The sequence below is a fragment of the Camelus bactrianus genome, chromosome 9, assembly GCF_048773025.1.
Source record: "Camelus bactrianus isolate YW-2024 breed Bactrian camel chromosome 9, ASM4877302v1, whole genome shotgun sequence".
NCBI lineage: Eukaryota > Metazoa > Chordata > Mammalia > Artiodactyla > Camelidae > Camelus > Camelus bactrianus.
In genome coordinates, this window is record NC_133547.1 from 56,661,353 (window position 1) to 56,679,735 (window position 18,383).

The 18,383-nt window shown below is 42.7% G+C and overlaps 1 protein-coding gene across 1 annotated transcript in view; it reads left to right on the plus strand.

Annotated features, from left to right (window-relative positions):
* Positions 1–5,659: 5,659 nt before the first annotated feature.
* FA2H (fatty acid 2-hydroxylase) overlaps positions 5,660–18,383 on the plus strand; it is a 47,567-nt gene continuing 34,843 nt past the window's right edge. The window contains exon 1 of the mRNA XM_010967159.3: positions 5,660–6,099. Coding sequence (XP_010965461.2) covers positions 5,689–6,099 — 411 coding nt within the window. The 5' untranslated portion in view covers positions 5,660–5,688. The remainder of the gene's footprint in view (positions 6,100–18,383) is intronic.

The window sequence follows — 18,383 nt, forward strand, 5'->3', positions numbered from 1 at the left end:
GTCAAATAAGTTCAACATGTTTTCCTGCTGTAAAATTTATCATCAGGAAAAATAGCTTGGGACAATGGCTGACTATGTCTAATATTTCATGAAGTTTTTGTGAGTAGTCTAAACATAATTGTTAGAAACCAGTGATTTAGATAGATGTAAGTGGCATAAGAGTTTTTAGGTGGACTTTTTAACAATAGTTTTGTCTTATGGTATGTGTACTTAAAGGTAGTTTTCCAAATCTCTTTGGTAACTTGAAACCTTAGAGTTTTTGCTAAGTTAAGTTAAATGATGAATAATCATTAAATATCTAGATCATTTAAAAATAAAATAATGAAACATTATTACTGAACATAGGTTTACCTACTTTTGTCACCTTACTACAGAGAAATTAAAGATATATGGATCTCTTAGTACATGTCTTGTGCCACATTAAAAGACAGTACTATAAAAAAGCATGTATTTCTAGAAATTATGGTATATCTTCATAATTTGCCAATCTAAAGAATTCTGGTATAACAGAGAGTTCACAATTGCTTACTTCTTAGTTTTCACTAGAAATTAACATTTCTAAGGGTTAAGAATTCTAATTAGTATATGTGATTAAGACTACTGTAAATAATAAGAGAAACGTCACTACATGCGAGGAAAGTAGGATATGTGTTTTTGATAAGAAAAGGTATGAGGAACAGGGGTGCATTTTTGTTGAGGGAAATGAAAGTAATTTTGTCCTAAAATAAAACTGGTTATTTCAGAATAAGAAGGAAAAATATGAAGGACAAACTAAAATGGACACAGAAAGTTATAGAAGGTTTATGAAAAAGGAATCTTTGGAAAGGGGTTTTATGGGTAATCAAGTTGGCTAAGATTGGAAAGAACTTATTTACATTAAAAAAAATCAATACCAAAAGTAAGCTGGTATAAAAGTAAAATTTGGCTTTCTCTCTGTTAAAAGGACAAAGTTTTATTTTAGGTTATTGGTCTGCTCCTGATAAGCTAGTATGAAATGCTTTTCTTTACCTTTTAAGTAATCTGCCTAAAAAGTAAAGAATTTGTGTCTTATAAAATAATTCTCTGTGTTTATCAGCTCTTGGTTGGTTTTGCTCACAACTGTGTTACCTTCTGTATTTGCCTTTGAAATCTTCTATTGTCACTTTGGTTAATAGATAATTAAATATTGTTTGATAATTTCTGTGACCCTATTTAGTCAAGCATCCAAACATTTTAAATATTTTTGACAAATTTCTCAAAATTCAAATTTTAAATAAAGTCTTTTTTATTGTATTTTTATGAAGGGGAGGTAATTAGGTTTATTTATTTCTATTTGGAGGAGGTACTGGGAATTGAACCCAGGATGTCATGCATGCTAAGCATGTGCTCTTACTTGAGCTATACCCTCCCTCCTAAATAAAGTCTTTTTGACATTGAACTAACTTTGTGGTTATCTAGAGGGCCCCTGTAACATCTCAAAAGATTTGTTCTCTTTCCTTATAAATTGAAGAAGAAGGAGGAGGAGAAGAAGAAGGAGGAGGAGCAATTTTACACTAATTAAGCTTATTTGGTATGTTAAATTACATGGGAAACATTGTCAAATAAGTGATGGTAAATCTTCTTAGGTTATATTGTGTGAGTGAATATTATTAATAGAAGTGTTCTAGAAATTATATAAAATTCTGATACGCCCCATTTATCAGTCATAATTCTAGTTATTATCTTAAAATATTGTATGTCACAGAAATAACCAAATTTCCTTGGCAATTGCATTATAATGAACTCTAGCCAGATCTTTACCAAGCCATTTTTAAGTCTTTTATCATTTACAGACTGTAATTATTTTACCCTGATGCTCTTACAAAAATATTCCTGTGTAAGTGTTTCTTCTTCGGAGAGACTCATGGAAAGGACTCTGACAAGTACTCTAGAACACAGGTTTCTGATAACTTTAAGATCATCAAACTGAACTGAATATAAAAAGACTTTTCCTCTTACGCTAATGATGACTTATAGCAATTTGGTCAATTATATCTTTGTAAGCAGAATTAAAACATTTATTTTTTTCTTCCTGCCTGATCCCTCCAGAATTTGGAAACTGTTAGTGAGAGTGAGAATTCTTATTTTTATGGCAATATAGTTATTTGCATAAATTCAATAAGAATCTGTTCTCCTGTAATAGGACACAGTTGGAAACATTGGTATATTACCAAGGCTTTGACTGGAATATCGTATTTGAGAGGTGTACATAGACTCAGGTATAACCAGACAGCTTTAAGGAACTAAGACTGACTTTATGGAGCCAATAAAGCCCCTTGGAAGTATTGGCCTGGTACCTTGCTTACAGATTTCCAAGCAGCTTTACCAGGTAAGTAAGGAAGGTCACTTCCTGGCAGTCTCATGAACCTTCACATATTTTAAGGACCTTGTAAAAGAGGAATTTACCTAAGTCTATAGGTATTATTACTGGCAATGTCTGGTGATGAGTCCTTGGAAAGCTTTTACAAGTTCCATCTGAGATTCCTTATGAAACGTTCCAGCAAAGCAAACTTCAAAAGAGTCTGAATGTTTAATCACTATTCTTGCTGTGCTTATGTAAGTAATCAAGCCAAGTTTATTGGAAGTAGACTTACTTTGCAAACAATTTAGTCTTGCTATGGTTATCTTTGATAAAAATGGGGATAATTATAGAGAAAAAAATCATGTTATGGATATTAATATTAAAATATTAATATTAATTATATTATATATAATATTAATATATATAATATATAATATATAATTAATTATATTATATATAATATTAATATAAAAAATACCCTTATGGATATTATATTCTAGTGCTGTTAATTGTCTTTGAGGTTTTGTTTTCTACCTGTAAACTGGACTGGATATTGAATTCTTCTAGTTTCCTCTAGTATTTGGCTTACACCTCTCCAAAGTAACATTTCCAGTTTTTCTCCCACCCTTCTCCTTGAGAACTAAAACTTCCCTTTTTCTGAAGTCACGTAAGCTAAAGTTGGCTATAGCATGAGTTCAAGTGAGATCCCCAGTTGCTGGGCAGTTTAAAGTTATGTGCATTTCTTCCCTGTTGTAAACAAAAGTGGAAGAGCACACTCTTCCCTTCGATCCAGCATGACCACCAGGCTTTACTTCTTTAGGTCCCTATTTCCCCTTCTGTAATGGCTACAGGATTCTCTGTTCTTCCCTATTTGAAATAAACTTCAGAGAAATCACTACAACAGCTCATATATGGACAATTTTCATGCCTGTTGCTGTATGGGCCACTGAGAAAGATCACTCGAGACATTCAAACTGCAAACCAGAAAAATCTGTCAGATTGCCACTGCCTACTTTTATTCCATCTGAAGGTGTTTTAAGCCCAACATCTAGAAATGTTCAACTGGCTGCCCTCAAGAATCAGACTGGATTAATCTACTCCAACCATTAACCTTTCCTATTCTTTTGTTTCCATAGGAATGCCTCTTATTAAATACCTGATTGCTTACACCATATAGGCCTAATTTAAGCCCACCTACAAAAACACCTCCTGAAATTGGACACAACTGTTTAATTAGACTGACCTATTTTCTGGACCGAGAGACTAGTTCAATGAGATATGGAATAGTCTACCAACTCAGCTTCTAGACTGTGAAATTACCATGGAAGTTTCATAGGAGGGAACTCATGGGGTTCAAGGGCAGGTCACCCTAAATTTGCCACTTTGGCATATTGATTATTTTGAATTAAGTTACTTAAGAAGCAGTGCAAGAAAAACACTCTGACTCTCCTTTGTCCCCTTAAGAGGAGGAAATACATCTCCCATGTGAAAGGTGCCCTTCCCCAGAGACAGAGAGACATCCTTATCACCAGAAATAAGGAATTCAGGGCCTAGAAGGCTATATAAACAAACCATGTTACTTCTTTACTCATTTACTACCCCAAGCCCAAACTTCTTTGTCCTATCAATTCTTCACAAATTTATTGTTTCTTTGTCTAAAAGGTATAAATGCTGCCTGTCATGGTCACTTCTTTGGGTCTCATAGCTTTGGCTCCCTTGTGCATATGGAACTAAATTTGTTTTTCTCCTGTTAACCTCTATTTTATTACAGGGGGTATCTCAGCCCAGAACCTAGAAGGGTAGAAGGAAAATTATTTTTCCTCCCCTGCACATTCTTTATACAGTAATCCAAAAATCAGATTTCTAGAAGTGGAATTCCAAATGGGGTTGTCCTGCAGATATTGTCATTAGCAAGGATCTGAGGACACCTTTGAGTGTGTGCTTGAATGCTTTTGCACATGCCAGGTATTTGGAACAGAGTAGGTGTGGAAGTGGGGTGAGGGTGACTATGTATTCACTACTTGAGAAAAGCAACAATAGTGACCTAAGGCCTTCAGGCCTGTTGGCCAGCAGTTCCATAGCCAACCCACAGACTCAGCCAAATTTTAGCCTACTCCCTGAGGGTGAGCCAGGGAAGGCTTGGAAGGAATAACTCTCCTGACCTCACAGCACTAGCCCAGCAGAGATGCCTAACCCTAGAAGAGCATAAACAGGGGTGAACCTGAAAATACCTTTTTCTAAGAGAGACCAAGTCCACCTAGATGGGGCAGCCTCAGTACCAGGATCCTTTTATTACAAATCATGAGTTCAGGTGAGATCCCCAGTTTCTGGGCAGTTTAAAATTGTGTGCAGTTCTTCCCTGTTGTAAACAGAAGTGGAAGAGCACACTCAGTCTTCCCTTCCATCCAGCATGACCACCAGGCTTTACTTCTTTAGGTCCCTATTTCCCCTTCTGTAATGGCTACAGGATTCTCTGTGATTCAGGGTCCTCCCCAGTAGGTGAGACTAGAGTGAGGCAATGGAGGCAGTCTCTTTGCACACAGAATTTAAGGGTGCACCAAGAAACTCAGTAATCAAGATAAAGAATACTTTAATGCAATATTTTAAAAATTCAAAACTAATGCCCCCCCCCAAATCCAGGATGAACAAAATACCAAAACTTAAAAGTGTTAAACACAAGATCCAACCTTTCACTTTTGCCAGCCTACCTCACTCGCCTCATTAGTCCTGGTTCCAGAAAAACTTTACTTACAAAATCAGGTGGTCAGCCCAGGCTATGGTTTGCCAATATTCCTGTTTTTAAAAATTATTTATTATCTACATTTTTATTGTGGCAAAATATACCCAGAATATAAAATTTACCATTTTAACCATTTAAAAATGTACAGTTCAGTGGCATTAAGCACATTCACATCGTTCTGTGTGCAACATGATTTTTAAAATATATTACATTAAAATATTATATATTGTGATTACTGAGTTTGGGGGCGCCAGAGGCCAGTGTCTCACTTGCCTTACTCTAGTCCTCACCCTGCCTCCCCCACTGTTCACCCGCTGCTGGAGCCTGAGAGGTGAAACTGCAAGTTTCTCCCATAAGGCGACAGCCGAAGAGTTGTTCCAGTGGCGATCAGGCCACCAAGGACGTCCGTCCAGACTGCCACCGGCGACAGTAAGGCTTGCTACACCTGCATCTGCCCGCCCCCTTTGCTCTCCTGCTACACGTCAGTCAGGCGCGCTCTCTACCTACCCAGGGCCACCTGGCCGAGGGCCGGTATTGCCTGGCCCGCCCGCTTCGGGTCACCGGGATTCCTGCTGGCCAATGGGGAAGAGGGTCCCTCCGGGCACGGGCACGTCCAGCGGAGCGGCCAATGGGAGTGCAGCATGCAAATGAGCAGGTGCGGTGGCGGCTGGCCCATCCAGGCGGTCGCCGCCGAGGGAATGTTAGAGGCGCGCTGGGCGGCCGCCGAGCAGACGCCCGGGCTTCGAGCTGCGAGCTCTGGTCTCCCGCCATGGCCCCCGCTCCGCCGCCCGCCGCCTCCTTCTCAACCGCCGAGGTCCAGCGGCGCCTGGCGGCCGGCGCCTGCTGGGTACGCTGCGGGGCCCGCCTCTACGACCTCACCGGCTTCGTGCGGCACCACCCAGGGGGCGAGCAGCTGCTGAGGGCAAGGGCTGGCCAGGATGTTAGCGCCGACCTGGACGGGCCACCGCACCGGCACTCGGCCAACGCGCGCCTCTGGCTTGAGCAGTACTACGTGGGCGACCTGCAAGGAGACCCTCAGGTGCAGTGGGGAGTGGGGTCACACCCTCCCACTTCCCTCCCCCACCTCCAACTCTCCACTCCCCGCTCCCCCTCCCCCAGCTCTCTACTCCCCTCAAGCCCAGTTCACCTGCCCTCCGGGAGGACCCAAGGTGACAGCCTCCACCCTCACCTTCGCTTTGCCTCTCTTTTCTTCAGGTTACAGGTCACTACCTGCCACTACCTCCCCCCAAGCTCCCCGCCCCCAAACAAGGAGTTTGACCTTCCTCTCCAGCATTTCCTCTGACCGTCTTCTGTCTGCTACTGCTCCCACCTTCCAAGATACTTCCTCCTTCCTACTTGTTTCTGTTACAGCCTGGGCCATCTGACAACTCGGATCACCTTTTCCCAGCCCCTCACACACCCAGTCTTTCCTTCCTGTTTCCCTTATCATTCTCGTCCTCTTCCCAACTACTCTTCCATTTCTGTTTGAATAATAGCTTCCAAGCTCACCTGTCCTCCCCTCACCATCTCACCTTACTCCTGCTTCCAAATGGCACAGATCAGTCACCCTTCTCAGCTAGCTTGCATTTCCTGGTCCCACCCTAGTCTTGTAGTAGTGCTTTCCCTGTGAGTGGAGGGGTTTGGGCAGTGTCTTGGGTGGCCCATGTCAGATACCCCTTTATTCCTTGTCTCGCATGCTGGCTTGGGTGTCCAGAAGAGCCACATGACAAGGGTAAGCCAGTTTTGTTGGGGAGAAGGGAGTTGTACTTTGAGCTGCGTGCTGCTGTGCACTGCAGGCTCATTATGATATTTAAGCCTCTGACTGATCGTGGGAAAGGTTTTGTAATGCTTATTTCAGGATATGGAAACCGAGGCTCAAGGAGGCTCTGTAATTTGTCTGAGGTTACACAGCTATTCTGAGGAAAAGTCAAGTGTATCTGACTCCAAAATCAATGCTGTCTCCATTTCAAGGATCTCTGAGCATGGGAGATGGCCCTATCTATAGGGCTCCAGGTAGCCTTGGGCCAGAGGCAATCAACTCTTTGGGCCTTCCCCAGGCCCAGCTGTAGGACTGGTGACAGCAGGCCATCAAGCTTGGACATAAACCAAGAGTTGTTCCCTGCTTCTAGCTCTTGCTTTCAAGATGGCCCTAGCAAGTGCTTTTAGGTCTTTGGATGAAAGGACTTGCCTGTCACTGTTTCAGGTGGCTCCTCACTGGGCCATCTTGCCTAATTCTTAAATCGTTTATCCACTCACTCACTTGGTCCCTTAATGATTGGCAGCACTGAGCTGGGCACTGAGGAGGTACCAATGGACAAAATCGATATGGTCTTCATGGACCTAACAGGCTGATGAGGGAACCTACTAACTGCACAGTAATTCTTCAGTTACCCGGTGCTATCAGAGGATGAATCTGGACAAGAGGGGTTCATAGAGAGCTTTCTGGAGAAAGTGACATTTACATTCAGAGCTAATCAACTGATAGGGCTTTAGCCAGGTGACATGTGGTGAGAAGATTCCAGATAGAGGGAACAGACTGTGTGAATGCTCTGAAAGGACTTGGCATAGTCAAGGGACAAAAATAAAAAACCAATGTGACTAGAGGCTGGTGGGGAAGGAAATGAAAATGGAAGGAGGCTGGAGATCAGCCGGCACCGCAGCATGCAGGGCCTGCCAGGCTACAGTCAGGATTTGGGACTTGATGCTAAGAACAACGGGAAGCCAGGGAACGGATTTGAGCAGGGGTGTGGCGTGGTCAGATTTGCATCTGTGGAAGAGCACCCTCCCTGTACTGCTGAGAAGGAGTGGAGGCGGCCCAAGGGGCATGATGAGACCAGGCAGGAGGCTAGCCCATAGCCCAGGTGAGAGGTAACGGTGGTGGTGACCAAGGGGACGGAAGGTTGAATGTGGGAGATTTCATAGGTAAAGTGCCAGGACTCAGCATTCTGCAATGGGACCCCAGTGTAATTTTGGAAGCTGATGTTTGGTGTCAGGTCATGCTGAAGGGGCAGACGGTTTAGCTGTAGATATCACTGAAGCTGAGTGCAGGAAATGAGAGGTGGGGGCTGGAATACTAGAGACTTCAGGCTTGTGATGGCTCATAGGACCTTCCTGCGTTGTAACTGTGTCCTATAAACAGGAGCCTTAGGTGTGGTTTCTCCTCCCAGCATCTGGCCAGCTGCCCTGGATGCTCCACCTCCCAGCTCTGTTGACCACCCAGCACTGTGGTTTGATTTGGCTCTGTTTTGCTTGGTCTTAGCTTACCCTCAGAGAACACTGAGTCTAAATTGCTTTCCTACCCCTGCACTCACCTGTTACCCCACGTGTCCTAGTGTGGCCAAGTTTCAGGCATCCTTATACCTGGGCCCCAACCTGAGGATGTCAGAAAAAAAACTAAAAACTAACCCCACAGTTAAAACCCAAGGCCCTAACTTGACCAATGGCCATAGTCACCCAGTACTCCAGTTGCTTGTCAGCTTCTGTCTGCAGATTTCTATTCTAGGAATGAGTGTAGGGTGGCCTTTATGTTGGGAGACAGATGTAGTCAGAGGAGAAATCTGGAGGGAAGTATCCTTTCAGAGAGAAGCCCTCTTCTTAAGACCTGAATGGAGATAAGACATTGCTGTTCTTCTCTCTAGTTAGGCCCTTAGTTAGCAGCTCCCATGCCGCCTTCTCCACCTCCTTCCTCTCCTCCTGCTGGACCAGAAGGCTGACACTGTTGAGGTTAGAACCGGACTCCGGTAATGTGAGGACCAGGAGGGGCGTTGATGAGGAAGGGGAGTGTCATTAACCAGTTTTGTTTGCGGCTCCTGTCCTAGCGCTGCCCCTCCTCAAGTCCCTCGTGGGGAGAGTGGGGAGCCTGTGGGAGCCCTGCCTTGAAACCCCAGGGATCTGGCCCAGCCCCTTTGGTTTTCCCTATTCCCCACTTTGCCATACCCCCTGTGTACACACTTACACACACATTCACACTCACACGAAAGCACACATACATGAAACAAGTCAAACTTGTTTGAACCAACATACTGTGAAGACGAGACAAGGTCTGTTGTAGCCTTGGACTTGAGGAAGTCACGATGCCTGCCTTGAGCAAGGGAATCAGTGATGGCTGAGCAGGAAAGCCTGGCCCTCTTCCCACCTAGCCCTCAGGGCTCCTCACTCCAAGCTCAGTTGTTAGTGGGGCATGAAGTCTTTTGATTGAGTGGCAACCAGCTTTTTTTTTTCTTTTTCTTTTTTCTTTTTTTTTAAGAAATAGGAAAGGAAAGAACTTTGGGTCCAAACCTCCTTCCAAGCCTGTAGATACTGTTTCTCAGACTTAGGTCATCCTTGAGTCACTGTCCCAGGTTTTTTCCAAACTGGCATACCATTTGAGCTATTTAATATATATGCTTAAGTGAACTCACTTTTTATTTTACCATTTACTCACCCTAGGCAATGATATGAGTGAAATCACAGGTTTTACATGCTCTTTAAAAATAAATACAGAGCTATTAAAAGAAATGCTCCTTCTCCTATCCCCTAAAATCACCTTGGGCACCATCAGTGGAGTAAATATCACACTTTGGAAGACATAAGAAGCAGAGCTTCTTAACCCTGGTATTCTGTGGATCATCTTCTGGGATTGATGAAAGATGAAAATTGTGCATTTTTTTCTGGTGAGAGAGCTATAACTTTCATTGCAGTCCAACTGAAATTCTTTCCTCACTCCAAACCTGCCACCAAGAGGAAAATAACTGTGAAAGGACAGCTCATACTTCCCCCATCTCACCCACTCAGACCTCAGGAGGTCCTCCTGTGGGCAGACATCTGACCACGCCCCTGGAGAAAAGCCCTCTGTTTGAGAAGACCCTGGTGGGAGGCAAGCCTTGGCTCCCCGGCCAGTGTTGCTAGGATAACCCTGGTGTCTGCATAACTCTGGGTGCCAAGTCCTGATCCCACAAGGTGTCTCTATCTCTGAGTGGCAGGCAAGTCCACAGATTCCGCAGCGTGTGGTTCTGCCAGGCTTTCGGGTCTGGCTACACAGAGCTTCAGGGCTTGAGTGATTAAAGAGGGATGGATCATAGGGAGGAGATGTAAGTGCAGGAAGAGTCAGGGTTCCCACCCCACCCCAGGCTCTGGAACAGCCTGAGCAAAGACCAGCTCGGAATGCCAGCCTGAACTGAGAATTCAGGTACAAGCTGATGTTTGGGGAACTTGCCAAACTGCCCCTGCCTGCAGAGCGGAGTGGCTCTGAGAAGTCTGCTAACTGAATGGGGTGGAGATCTGCTTAGCCTACAAGAGGGCCTCCTCACTGGGCCTGCCTGGTCAGTCAGCAGCCACTGTGGTTTGCCATCTGCCAAGGACTTCTGGGCTCTGCCTGCTGTGGTGCCAGACAAGTCTCACCTGGGGGATGGAGCTAGGGCCAGCTGGCAGAGGGCCAGGACACTGTGGTCCCGTGTGACACCGGATGAACACAGGCTCTAGGGTGCTCCCTGGGGTTACCCCAGCATTCAGTGAATAAAGGGGCTTGGAGACCCCAACTAGGGGGAAGGTCGGAAATTAGGACTCTCTGGGGGAGATATGAAGAAACAGATAGGAATCCCTGAGAGTAATCATTTCTGGAACCATTCCTGGGAAAGAACCCAAATTGATGCCTGAGCAACATCCTTCCTCCCTCCCTCCCTTCCTTTCTCCCTCCCTTCCTTCCTTTCTTCCTTCCTTTCTTTCTTCCTTCCTCCCTCCCTTCCTTCCTCCCTTCTTCCCTCCCTCCCTCTCTCTTTCTGAAACTGCCCTGAATGGTGTTGTCAGGACCTTCACCTCATTAAAGCCTGTAGTCAGTTCTCACATTAACTCACCCAGCTCAGCAGCAACTCCTGACACGATGATCACTGCCCCTGCTCCTTGATACACTGTCTTCACGGGGCTTCCGGACACCATACCCCTTTGGTTTTCCACCTGCATTCATTTTCTATTGCTGCTATAACAAATTACTGCAAACACTGGGGTGTAAAGCAACACAGATGTATTCGCTTACCGTTCTGGAGGTCAGAAGTCAGAAATGAATTGGCAGGGCAGCCTTCCTTCTGGAGGCTCTAGGGGAGAATCTGTTTCCTTGCCTTCTCCAGCTTTTAGCCAGTGCCTGCGTTCCTTGGCTCCTGGCCCCCAGCCAGCAGTCACATTGCTCTGACCTCTGCTTTCCTGCCACTTCTGGTTCTCTCTCTCTGTTTCTCCTGCCTCCATCTTTCACTTATAAGGACACTTCTGATTACACTGAGCCCACCTGGATAATCCAGGACCATCTCCTCATCTCAGAGTTTTTAATTTAATCACATCTGCAGAATCCTTTTTGCCATGTCAGGTAACATAGTCACAGGTTCCAGGTACTGGAAGGTAGATTTGGGGAAGGGGGTGCCTTATCCCGCCTTCTTCACCCCTTGTTCCCCTGGTTGTTACTTCTGAGTCTCTACTGCTAGTTTCTCTTGCTCCTCATTTGCTAGAAAAGTGCACAAACTTAGATGGAATCACAGATGTGTGCTCTGCTGTACAGCTTTTCACTCAGTACTACGTCTGGGAGATAATCTGTGTTTTTCTCACTCTTAACAGCAGCTATGTCCATTGCTTGCTCTGACCTACGGAATCCAGAGGCCGTAGAGGGGAAACGGGGAATAACTGGAGAAGGCAGAACTGGTGGTTTGGACAGACCCCACGCCGATCCTCATGAGCCTCCTTAGTCTTCCTTCGGGAACATCTACCCACTACTACCCTAGTTTGGCCAGAGCCCCATTATCCTGGTTATTGCAACAGTCTCCTGGGCAGGTCTCTCCCTGCTAATGCCTCCTGTAGCCCATTGCCTGGGAGCCTTTCCTAAGAGCACTTGGTTATGTTACAACGGTTTTCCTAAATCTTCAGTGGCTCCCAATTGCGGCATCCTTTATATCCAGCTCAAGCACTATTCCTTCTACAGAGATTCTCCTCACCTCCCCATCCAGAATTGGTTTTTTCCTTCTTCCAGACTCTCAGAGCACTTGGCCTATACCTACATTACAGCATTCATAATTTTCTTCCTTATTCACTGTATTTTCACAAGTGTCTTATCTTCTCTACTCAACTGTAAACTCTGTGAAGACTGGAATTGTCTGATTCATCTGGGTTTCCCTAGGAGACACTAGCACACTGGTGCATGCCAACAGGAAGTCATAAATGTCTGAATAAATGAGTGAATGTGCTTGGAAAACTGAGATGTGTGCTGAGTTTAAAAGGAAACTGGTAATATTAGTGCACACAAGATACTTCAAGCAGTAAAATGTAAAAAAAAAAAAACAAAACAAAAAACTTCTCTCCAGTTTTTTCTTTGTTAGCTAAAAGGGTTGGGAGTTGATGGAAAGGATGGAGGACTATCAAATGAGTCACTCATTTCTGCCTTTGCCCTCAGTTATTCATAGTCAGAAAGAGTTGGCAAAACATCTTCCACGCCAGGCTACTGCCATTCACCTTTGCCCCTGAGTCTCTGAAAGAGTAGACATGAAAGTAACCATAGAAAATGTCAATTGAGAGCCCTCATTGCTCTCAGGGCTGTGACCCGTCCCCATGTGTCTGTAAATGTCTGGACGATGTGAATAGGCAGGACCTAGGTTCCCTGGATTTTTAGGGTTTTTTTTTTTTTTTTTCCATGCAAAATTCTCTAGCTGGTAGTCTCTGAACAGTGATCCTCAATCTTCTCTAATTGCTGCTTATCTAAGATGGGCGATGACTCTGACATCTCTCTCTCCATTTGTTCTTGCCCTCCAGGGGAAAACAAGCTCAGTCATAATAACATTAGAGAGTGACGAACTTGATACTAGCAACACTCATAAAGTTTATCAACGAGAAATATTCAGAGTTGTTGTTGTGAAGCATTGCCCTAAAACATAGTTATTCAAATACTTTGTTTTCTTACCTTCATAGTATATTGCAAGGTGTTTATTTTTTCCTCTATATCTACTTCTTTTTTTTTATACAATTTTTAAAGATTGCTTTGCATTTACCAGTATTACAAAATATTGGATATATTCCCTGTGTTGTACAATAGCTTATTTTATATATAATAGTTTGTACTCTTAATCCCCTACCCCTGTACTGCCCTCCCCCCCACCCCTGGTAGCCACGAGTTTGTTCTCTGTACCTATGACTCTGCTTCTCTTTTGTTATATCCAGTAGTTTGTTTTATTGCAAGGTGTTTAAGTAGTGGTACCAGGTAAGCAAATCTGGGAGGATTTGTTTTAACATATTTGAACTGCGATGCATACAGAATGTTTTAAGGTCTTGTAATAGGAAAACTAGTAGCCAAAAATTCCACTGATGCAAGTACGTGTGGCTACACACTTAGAATGAACCGTACAATCTGTGACAAATTTGGCTGATGATTACCTAAGTGAATTAGTCATAATTTCTCCTTTAGAAAAAATAGAATTTAAAAGGAGTAGAATGCTAGTTCTGCACATTCCTCTGTGCTCAGTAGAAGCTTTTCAACATAGCTTAGCCCTGTGTGATGCTCTGGTTTCCCACTGGAAAATGGAATAGGAGTTTTTAGGCATCTCTAATAATGGCTAGTTTTGTTTTATAAATGCCAAATGTTAGTAGTCCATAATAACCCACTTAGTTGCTAGTAAATAGCCCCTAGTCTTATGTTATAATGAAAGTCTATGAAATGAGCATCATTTATCCACAAAGATCAAAGAAAGTTCTCAAATTTTTAAGTCATTTTAAGGCTCACACTTGGAGACTGGCTGCCATGAGGAATGAGAGGTTACATTTGGCTGAATATGGCTTCCACAATCCTGTATACCCCTCAAGCCAGGGAAAAGGCCAGACCAACCCAATTTTGCAGTTGCTTCCTCTTGTCCCAGGCAAGACCCTTTGCAGTGCCAAGGGTAATAGCTTATGCAGATTGGAGGCAGGGTGCTGTGAAAATTCAGTTGTTCCTTGAACCTGAGTAGGAAAGTCCCTGACTCCTAGGGTTAAAGATCACTTAAAGTGAATCTACTTTAAATGAAGACCAAAATTTCATAGAAAATGGGGCAAGGGGTTGGGAGAGAGAAATTGATTATCTTTAGAGATGAAACTAAAAAGTTTTTTTTTCAGTTTATTTTAATCTGACAGCAAAATTAAGGTAGCACTTGCTAAGCTGATTCTTAAGTTGAGCAAATAATAAATTAAGTAGTGGTGTTTTTGCACACATGCGGTTTTTCTGACAAAACGTATGAAAGCACAGTGTGACATTATAAACTTTGCATTGGCTATTCACAGCATGACCATAAAGAGGGTCATTTTAGCAAGATGGGTAATGGATCTCTCTTAAGCCTTTGTTAAACAAGTCATTTTCTTTTTATTTTTAACTTTTTAGGGAGAAGGTAACTAGATTTTTAAGTTTATTTTTAGTGGAGGTACTGAGGATTGAACCCAGGACCTCATGCATGCTAAGTATGCATTCCACCACTGAGCAATACCCTCCCCACAAATCATTCTCTTTTGAAGGGCCTCATCCTTTGTTGATTGCCTGTGTTTCAGTGTTAAACGTCCTACCTAACTTTGCCAGCTCCTTATTTGGCAATAGAGTTGTAACTAAAACAGTTTTCTATCACTTTCATTGACTTCATGAAATTTTCTAAGTTTTTGCATTGATTTTCAACCTCACTTTGCAATCAGCTTGTTTTATTACACTGTATATTCTCAGATGATAGTAACCCCAACCATCACTTTATCCCTCCTTTTCTGTCCTCATAATTACACACAAACATAGTTCATACAAAAATTTAAATAGTTGAAAGGAGTGTGCAAAAAAAAAATTGAGTGCCCCTCCCAGCCCAGTCCCTGTGTAAACACTATCAACAATTTCATATGCAGCCTCAAAAACACTTATATCACTCTATTTCCCACATGAAGGAGTCACATAAGACCCACTGCTTGGCAACTTGCTGCTTTTTTTCACCTAATAACATATTTTGTACTTCCTTCCATGTCAGCAGTAAAGGTTTGCTGCATTCTTTTAAATAGCTATCCCTACTGATTTTTTTTTCTATTCTATCAGTGCTGCAAGTAGCAACCTTACATAATCATTTTGTACACATGTGTAAATAAATTTGTCACTTTGAGTCGTGGATTTGAAGTTTCTGGATCAAAATGATAACCATTTTGTATTTTGAGTGGATACTGCCAGATTGCCCTCTAAAAAGTTTGTACCAATTTAAACTCCCTCCCAAAGTATGTAAGAATGCCTGTTTCTTCACACCCTCACCAATGCTATGTATTCCCAGTATTTTTAATCTTTGCCAATAGCTAAAAACAATTGCTCCCTGTCTAAGTTTTCATTCACATGAAGTATGAGAGAGTAAACATCTTTTCATACATTTCTAAATTATTTGCACCTTTTTGGTAAACTGCCTGTTCGGATTCTTTGTCCATCTTTTTGTTGGATAGTTGATCTTTTTCTTACTGATTTGCATCACTCCTTATCTATAAAGAATATTAGCCCATTTCCCATTGTGCATATTACTATTTGTCTTCTAGTTCTCATGTGTCTTTTGGCTTGTTTAATGGTTTTTTCTCCATTGAAATCCTTAAATTTACATGTAGTAAAATATATCGTTTTATCATTCTTAGAAAGACTATGTCTATATTATGACTTTATACATAAAAGCAAAAATATTTTAGTATTCTGCTCATTGTTCTTATGCTTAATGTTTCTGTTGTTGTTTGTTTTTGCTAAAATGATTTATCTACCTGAAATATCCCCCCTTTTTTTGTATAAAGAATAAACTAGAGATTATTTTAAATTTATATTTTTCCAAATGACCAACTGGTTATCCCAGTAGATTATGGAATAATATATCTTTTCCCACTGATTAAAATTTAAAAAACACCTTTATCACACATCAATCATTCACAGATATATTTTGGTCTATTCTTGGACTCTATTCTATACTAATGAGATCACTCATTTTTTAATTAAGTTTTAACCATTAGGTTTTTTTTTTTCTCCCTTTTCTCCTTCTGTTCTATTCTAGCCAGCATTCTGCTCCCACCAGCTCCAGCAGAGAAAGCAAAGGACACGGGCCATGCTGGCCTTGGGGAAACAAGTCAAGTCTGACTTTCAGGAGCTGTGGCTGTCCAGCCTGCCCTGACCCCGCGGTCATTTGGCTGGAGTAGGGAGGAAGCAGCTCAGAGAAGCCCATACAGGCTCTAGACCCCAGTCTGCAAGCCTGTGGGGAAGTGGTGTGGTGGTGGTGGTGCACCATGGGTGTACAAGTGGTTGCGGAGTGGTAGTGATTTCAGCAGGGAAGGCAGGGATTGGAAAGGGTGTGAAGGAAGAAGCCTTGCTGCTGGAACTAGCCTAGGGGGTTGGGTGGTCCTATGTACCTTTCCTGCACTGTGTTCACAGCCTGTGGTTGGAGGAGGGACCTACAGGTCCCTGTGTGTGGGAACAGCCAGAGGCCAGGACAGCTGGGAGGGAGCCATGTCTGTTGGCAGGGAACCTGGTGCCTCTCAAAGCCCTGTAAATCTAAAACTTCTTGTTCCTCTGGTCAAGAGAACTGGATACCTCTCCACCTTCCTTTCATCAAAATCAAATGAGGAGCTTATAAAAATAGATTCCTGGGACTTTCTGGGATGATGGAAATGTTCTACATCTTGATGTGAGCATTGGCTACAAGGAGAAATAGAACTGTCAAAACATATCAAACAATACACTTAAGACTGGTAATTTTTTACCATATGAAGTTTATACCCAAAATTTTAAAAGAGGTAAATAAATTTAACACATATTTAGCAATTGCTTCTAAGGATATGACCTCATGATTGCAACAGTGAGACATTGGTGTATAGCAGCCTTTAAAACTTGCTTTTAAAAAGAAATAGTGGACTATGAATGGTAGGATATAGGTAGTAGTGATAAAGGTATTCACAGTGAGATTCTTTCACCTTGGCTGTATGTTTAAATTTTTTTTGAAGAAAATGTTGGAAAAATACTGAGTAGTTACACTGGACATCACTCACAAATATGTTCTTAAAGCATGAGTGGGAAAATAAAAAAGTAATAGCATATGAATGGTTACATGCAGCAAGACATCATACTTCTAGGGCTACTATATTAGTTTCCTAGAGCAGTAACAAAGTACCACAAACTGGGTACTTAAAACAACAGAAACTTATGCTTACAGTTCTAGATGCTAGAAGTCTGAAATCAAGTTGTTGACAAGGTTGGTTCCTTCTGGAGGCACTAAGGGAGAGTCTGTTCCTTGCCTCTTTCCTAGCTTCTGGTGGGGCTGGCAACCCTTGCTTGTAGATACATCACTCCAGTCTCAGCCTTCATCTGCACAAGGGCATTCTTCCCTGTGTCTCTGCATCTGTGTCTCCGAATTTCCCCTCTTCTTGTGAAGACACCAGTTATATTGGGTTGAAAGCTCACCCTAATCCAGTTATGACTTGATCTTAATTTGATCTGTGCAAAGACACTATTTCCAAATAAAGTCACATTCACAGGGTTGGGCATGAATTTGGCAGGGGTGGGATGCAAATAGATATTGTTCCTCCCAATACAGAAACCATTAAACAATTTCCACCACTCAGATAACCAAGATGGAAGTTAGTGTGATAGACACTGGAGAACTGGGTTATATTTCAGAAAAATGGCTCCAGTAGCAACAGAGATTCTAATATTTAAAACTTGTGTGAAAAATTTAATGTTTCATTTGGGTGAAAAAAAATATGTGTAACTAAATTAAAGAATTAATTAGCATAAGGATATATATATAATTTTTTTTTTCACATTCTTGAGCCATTCCCCAAATCTACAAAATCAGAATCTCTGGAGGCAAGACCTCAGAATCTGTACTTTTAACAAGCACTCTGTGTGCCTCAGAAGCACTGTAGTCTGTAACCCTAAGGGTAGAGGGAAAATGGAGACAGAGAAACTGGAGACACTGACAGTGGCTCAGTAGGTAGATCTCTTGGGATTAGTAAAGAGTCTGCATCCCCAGGCTCCCAGTGTGGAGCTCAGTGCAGAGGAGTTAGTTGTACGGTGGGTGTTGAACGGGCAGCCCACCCTGTCCCCCTTCAGGAAAGAGAAGGAGCTGGGGGGTCTGTAGCTCTGGGTCTGGCTCTGCGTTTCATCAGCTCTGTGGCCTCAGGTGAGTCAGTAAACTTCTCCTCACCTTAGTTTCCTTATCCCCTGCATCCCAACAAGATTTTGTGTGGCTACAGTGAGATCATGTGACACGTGTAGAATGGAACATATAGATTAAACTAAAATCAGATTATTATGAGCTTCTTCAGGCCCAGCTTCTGCTCAGAAAAGGTAGATTCCTGTTAGGT